This window comes from Podarcis raffonei, chromosome 9, assembly GCF_027172205.1.
Source record: "Podarcis raffonei isolate rPodRaf1 chromosome 9, rPodRaf1.pri, whole genome shotgun sequence".
Taxonomy (NCBI): Eukaryota; Metazoa; Chordata; class Lepidosauria; order Squamata; family Lacertidae; genus Podarcis; species Podarcis raffonei.
Genome location: NC_070610.1, coordinates 41,942,353 through 41,949,223, shown reverse-complemented (window position 1 = coordinate 41,949,223; position 6,871 = coordinate 41,942,353). Strand labels below are relative to the sequence as shown.

General features: G+C 42.6%; 1 protein-coding gene across 5 annotated transcripts in view; it reads right to left on the bottom strand.

The window, feature by feature from the left end:
- Positions 1–6,871, bottom strand: part of SH3D19 (SH3 domain containing 19) — a 66,013-nt gene that overhangs the window by 45,218 nt on the left and 13,924 nt on the right. For 3 of the 5 annotated variants that reach the window (XM_053403129.1, XM_053403128.1, XM_053403127.1), the window contains exon 2: positions 3,361–3,400. The exons of 1 other annotated variant lie outside the window; for it this stretch is intronic. In XM_053403129.1, coding sequence (XP_053259104.1) covers positions 3,361–3,400 — 40 coding nt within the window. Of the gene's footprint in view, positions 1–3,360; positions 3,401–4,847; positions 5,094–6,871 lie in introns of those variants that run through there. One more of the 5 variants, XM_053403130.1, reaches the window with a different exon arrangement.

Here is a 6,871-nt window from a genome sequence, read left to right as displayed (position 1 = left end):
GGTTTTCCTTGCTGCATCCCCTTTGTCGGGTTGCTGCGCTGTGGGAACCACCGCTTGAGGCTTCGTTTGGCTGCTGGCTGGGCTTTCTGCCTTTGGCTCGGAGGGGCTCAGAAGTCGAACATATCTGTGCTCTGAAAATCCCTTATTTTGGCAGCTGATGCCTTATTTCCAAGGCTGCTGTCCCTTATTTTCAAATCTGTAAGTTGACAGCTATGGTTTATAGTAGTGCCTATTCCAGCAACTGAAGCAGTTGAGTGGGCACATGTAGTAAGATGATCTTATAGGTAAACTGCTCACAAGTTGTTAAGGGCTATGTATACTCAGTTTTACTCAGAGTATATACCTATTTAAATTAATGGACCTTAGTCATGTTTATTCATTTTAGTGGGTCTACTCAGTTGAATACCGCCTTATAGCTTGGTCATGTTTCCCTCCAGGATTCTCCACCCTCCTTTAAGGGTCTAGCTTTTCGGCTGACAGATGTAGAATTAAGTTTCTGCAAAAAAACATTCTAAAACAACCCTCCTCGCTTAGACAAGCAGACTGCCCATTTATGCCTTTGGTGTTCTCACTTATATGAGCCGTATCTTGTCTTGACAGAAACTTTTACAAGCACAACCCAATTGTCTAGACAAACTGCATCTCCAAAAGGATATGAGAGAATGTTATACTAATGACCAAGACCAAGGTCTACTAGGCTTGTGTGTTGAGCATGCTGCTTTATGGAAGTGAGACGTGGGCAGCAATGCCTTCCACAAGCACTGGGTCAGAAAGATTGTGGGCAACACATCGCAGGAGAGAGTCTCAAACCAAGCTGTTCTATCCCAAGCCCACACTCCCAGCATGTTCACACTTCTGTCTAAGTGATTTCTATGCCAGCTTGGCCATGTATACAGGACGGAAGATGGCAGGATCAGCAAGGACATGTTCTGCAGGGAGCTGGCTTCAGGCACTAGGTCTGTTGGCAGACCAACTCTGTGTTACAATTATGTCTGCAAGTGTGACATGAAGGCTGGTAACATTAACTCCTATGTATGAGAATCCTTTGTAGACAATTGTGGTGCCTGGAGGCAGACAGTCAAGTCATGTATGCACAGCAATAACCAGAGGAGGAATAACTGTTGGGAGGAGCACAGAGAGAAAAAACGCCAATAGCAGCAAAATTGGATGCCTTCATCTGCCCCCACTGCAACAAAACATGTCTTTCCCATATCGGTCTCCATAGCCACAGCAGGCACTGTAACTCTCCAATGGTTTGATTCTACCCTCACAGGTGCATTCTTCCACTGTCTTCTGAGACAGATGATGCCAACAACAAGTGTCATAGCTGACATACAATAAATACATTAAAATTGTTTAGCATTCCTGTGAATAGCATGCATATCACACTCAGAACCTCGTTAACTACTATTACTGGAAACAGAAACAAATCCCTACCCCAGGTCACCCCAAACTGTTTCTGCTCTTTGGTTTTTTTTTTAAAGCCTATGGCAACAGACAGTTCCTTGGCTCTTTCAATTGAATACTGTGACTCTCACATGGTGCACTGTGTTCCATCACTTTTCTGTATTAAAAACTGCAGGATAAAGATGAGTATTTAGAAGACACAGAATATCTATGGAAACCTAATCCTAAAGATGAGAGGGATAGGGATAGGACAAAGCAGGAGAATGAGCAGCAGACATAGATCTCTTTGCTGCTTTATCATTCCTCCTATTCTTGCCACTTCCATGACAAGACACAGAAAGCAAGGGGCATCATTTGAATACAGGGGCACAGTTAGCTGCTCCAGCTGCTTTGTTGACAATATTGCCACCAACAACAGAGACCTGTGGTAGCAAGCATCATTACCCTGTTAGCACTTTTCAAAGGTCGGCCCTCTCCTAAAACACACAGTTTGTTTGTCCACCACAGCTTAGACGAGTGCTGGCTGTGAGATTTGGCCAAGAGGAATTCGCTGGAGACTTTGGAAAGAAGCCAAACTTAACTCGGCCCCAGAATTCAGTAGAGGAAAGGCCTTGAGAGAGCAGATGTCAGCTGAGTATTGCGTGAGTGCAGTTTTCTCAGTTTCATATTCATATTGTTTCATTTATTCTCTCGCAAAAAGGGAGAGTTTGGTTATGAAAATAGAAGTAAATGAATAGGGGGCAGGAAGTGCAATGTTGTACAAAAAGTAAGAAGCAGGGGCAAAAGAAAGAACACGAACGTTTAGGATAAAATATAAGGGATCGTATCCAGTGCTGCACTGTTTTTGTCCCTCCTCAGCTCTGCCCCCTGCCCCCATCTGTTTCAGGTCTGGAGAGGGGAGGAGAGGAAGAAGAATCACAGAATTGTAGAATTGACCCCAAAGGGTCAAAATTCCATTGTACAGTGGTAACTCTGGTTGTGAACAGGATCCGTTCCGGAGGCCCGTTCGCAACATGAAAAGAGCACAACCCGCAGTGGCGCGTCTGCGCATGTGCGGGTTGTGATTCGCCACTTCTGCGCATGCGCGAGACGTCATTTTGTGCGTCTGCGCATGCGCGAGCAACGAAACCCGGAAGTAACCCTTTTTGGTACTTCCAGGTCGCCGCAGGATGTAACCTGAAAGAACGTAACATGAAGCGGACGTAACCAGAGGTATGACTGTATACACAAAAGTCCCTTGCACCTGCAAAACTGCAGTGTTAGATACAGCCTCAGGTCTTAAAACAATTAGTTGAATTATTCTGAGGTAAACAAGTAACTCAAATGAGAATCCAAAAGTTATGAGATGTTATTGATGTGCACACTCCTCTTATAGCTTAATGATTGGGTTTGGGGTTGTGGTGGACCTTAGTGCTGAACCCCAATAATTACTGCCTAGGTTCACTCTTTTGCTTAAAAACAGAACTTGCAATCACAGAACTGTAGAGTTGGAAAGGCACCCTGAGGGTCATCTAGTCCAACCCCCTGCAATGCAGGAATCTCAATGAGATCATACATGACAGATGGCCATCAAACCTCTGCTTTAAAACCTCCAAAGAAGGAGAGTCCACTTTTTATTTCAATTCTTATATTATCAAAAAAATCTTTGGTCACCAACTGTTAAATTTGTGCACCTTTTAAAGTAAGCCTTTTGTTTTTTTCTGTACAGTGAAGATAAAGTTAAAATGGGGACAGGAAGTGGAAAAAGAACACATCTGGACCCTATGAAACATTTAGTCCATTATAAAAAAAATTAAAAGGTTCAATGTGGCAGTCTGTACTTATTTAAATTACTGGAACAGAATAGAAAACTAGAATAGAAAACTGATTTTTAAATATATATATTTACTTTCCAGATTTCCATCCTATTCAAAAGCACACAAAAAGAAATAAAAGCAGTAACAGAGATCTCACCCTGAAGAGCGGTGGTCGGGTTTATTTCTTTCAGAACGATCTGGAAGAGAGAAGACATACAGGGAAATGTGTTAGTTTAAATTTAACACTGCTTAAGTAAAGCACACCATCATGATTCACTTTACATTTTTTAAAAAACCTGTAAAGAAGAAGGTAGATTTGCTTGTCCTCTTTAAGAGCCTTTTGCCTGAGAGCAAAGAAGAAGCCTACAATCTCAGCATTTGTTAAGGGCAGCCTTTTGAAACACAACTTTGTCCATGTTTACTAACTTTACTTTTTGTGCTCAACATTTGCCGTTCTGAAAAGCAACAGATTTTTGTTTCGCAAAGAAAGTGAGGGAGCAATGGAAAAGAAAACCACTGGATTAGTCAGCACATTAAAAAAAAATATCATTCCATGAATCACAGCTGGCAGACTCTGCTAAAAGGCTGGGAGAAATGAGTGGTGGCTGCAGCCATTCCTGCAAAGGCAGACTGCCTTAACCGAAGTCCTTTTATGTTCTTAAAAACATCTCTGCACAGGCAGCCACCATTAACAGGCATTTCCAATTTGTCTGACAAGAATTCGGATGAATCCCAGTTAACTTGCACCGTTGTTGCTTCTATAGGCATACTGTGGTTCAAAGCATTTTTTAATTTATTTTCATAAATCCAAACATTGATTTCATTGCACAGGCGACAGAATATGTAGTTCATTTCATTATAACTGGACCCACCCAATCACTATAGTGTGATAGGGATTTTGGGGAGAAACTCTTCCCAGTATGTAAATCCCAAAAGAGAATTACACAGTGTTCTATTGCAACAAATTTGATTGGTTGGATCCCTCAGTTTATTGACAAAGGCTCATTTATTTTTAATGCCGTTATTTCCATTAGCCCACAATTTCCCCCCTCCGTTCCTTTTTGGAAGGCTATATAAGTATGTTATATTTTATAAATGCAACAAATATATATACACACATACCAATCAATGTTCCTTTTCTATATCAAAACCATTCTTCTAAAAATGCTTTTCTAACTTAATGAAATTCTTAACCAAAAAAGTTCTTTTAGTTCATGTCAAACCAGGTTTATTTCTTAAAAAAAACACCATCTTGCATTAATATAAATGTTGACACTATGCTCTCAAAGACAACATATAAGCACATTCATCTACATTGCACAGATGAAATATTGCCTCTAGTTCTGCTGTAGTTTTCAGTCTTTATTTGGCCTTTCTATTTTGCTAGACAAAACAATAAAGTGATTTACCACCTATTCCCCAGCAACCAATACATTTTCAGTTTATAAACACCACTATTACATCTATACTACAGCAACATGACACTTCTGCCTTTTATTTCTGACACGCTTTTCACTGTATTTCATCAAAACTAACATTGCTGTTTAACGACAACTTTTCATGCCACAATCATAAAAAGCTGCTCAGAGACGCAGGAAAAGCTCTCTCTTTCATCACAACCATTTAACCTGGCAATCTCCTTACCTGAAGCTACAGAGGTACAAGCAGCCCTTTCCTTTTAGTTCGATTTCCATTTGATGTGGGAATTAAAGTCCTAGCTATTTACACAGACATGTAGCAGCAACAAACCAAGAGAACTTTCCAAGTTGGACGACATCAGAAGCGAGAAGGAGAAATCACAGAACATGTAAACAGCATCCCAGCGCTTCCCTCCAAGGCCTGTTTCTGATTGGCAGCTGCATCGTGGCCAGTCTCAGAACTGGAATGCTGTCATTCAGGAAGTTAATGTTATTCCCTTTTCCCTTTCATTCTTTGTTTAAACAGGAAATGGTTCAGATGGAGTTGCAATTTGCTGCTTAAAACGGGAGGACGAACGGCACGTGAAACACAGCAGTGTCCAAACTCTTTTTTAAAGAAAAAAGGAGCTTAAAAAAAGAGAATTACCCAAGAAATAAAAGGCTGTGCAGCTTAAATACAGTATATACATTCAGAACAATGCATATAGCGTATTTTTCGCTCCATGGGACGCAATTTTTCCGTCTTAAAAACTAAGGGGAAAAGTCTGTGCGTCCTATGGAGCGAATGCAGGGGGGAGGCAGGCAGGAAAAGCCCCCAACAGCCACACACAAGCTTCGCACGGCTCTTGTGGGCTTTTCCCCAGGAGGGAGAAGGGACTGACGCAGCCAGTCAGTCCCTTCTCCCTCCTGAAGAAAAACCTTGCGCAACCTCTCCAGCCGGGGGGAGGCTGCACAAGGCTAAAGAGGAAGCCAAGGCAGCGAGCGCGATTTTGCTTAACTTGATTCTGGCAAGAAAGAATGTCGTTTTTAAAGGCAAGTCACAGAGATTTCCAGTTTTACACAGGATAGCCAAACTTTTATAGCTGTACTAGTCCCACAACTTGCTAATATATACAGAAAGAGGGCAGATAAATCTCAGGCACATAAAAATGTGAGTCTGACACACTGGAATCTGAAATATTTCCCCTATCTGGAAAAGAAATGTACTTCTTCAAGAAGCATAGCAGTGGCCAAGGTTTTTGACAACTGCCAAAAGTCAAGTCCAAAGGATTAGATAGTAATACTGCTATGTACACCACAATACATACGCAGCCTCTCCACCCCTGGTGGCTTTGGGTCGTGCTAAGAGCAGACAGCAGTACAGCTCTGGAGAGTCAGTACAGTGATACTTCGGGTTAAGAACGTAATTCGTTCTGGAGGTCTGTTTTTAACCTGAAACTGTTCTTAACCTGAAGCACCACTTTAGCTAATGGGGCCTCCTGCTACTGCTGCACCGCTGGAGCACGATTTCTGTTCTCTATACAGTGGTACCTCGGGTTACATACGCTTCAGGTTACATACGCTTCAGGTTACAGACTCCGCTAACCCAGAAATAGTACCTCGGGTTAAGAACTTTGCTTCAGGATGAGAACAGAAATCGTGCTCCGGCGGCGCAGCAGCAGCAGGAGGCCCCATTAGCTAAAGTAAAACTTTGGCATTTAAAAGGCGACGTTAGATTTTAATTTAATAAGCATCTATGCTGAATGTTTTCAGGTTACTGAACTTAATTGCCAGACCATTTCCCCTCACAAGGGAGCTGAGCTGTGCATGGAAAGCTCTTCCCCCCCACTTGCAGCACTTCTGACAGCCTTTTGTGCGGCCACAAGAGGGCAGCTCATAGCAAATCTGAGAAACCTCAGGGACTGATTTCTATAAAGCCCATAATCCGAGTGCAGACCCAGTATGTTGGAGAATGAAGGAAGCACTGTCTGGCCGCTGGTGTGACCAGCCTCTCATAGGTTACTCTGTTTATATGCTGCTTAACAGCAGCATCCATTAGTGGAACCACCATGCCACGTTCAACTTTGCAAACAGCTTCTTGTTGGCATTTTCCACATCAGTGGAGGTGATAAGGTAAAAGGAAAGGGACCCCTGACCATTAGGTCCAGTCGTGACCGACTCTGGGGTTGCGGCGCTCATCTCGCTTTATTGGCCGAGGGAGCTGGCGTACAGCGTCCGGGTCATGTGACCAGCATGACGAAGCCACTTCTG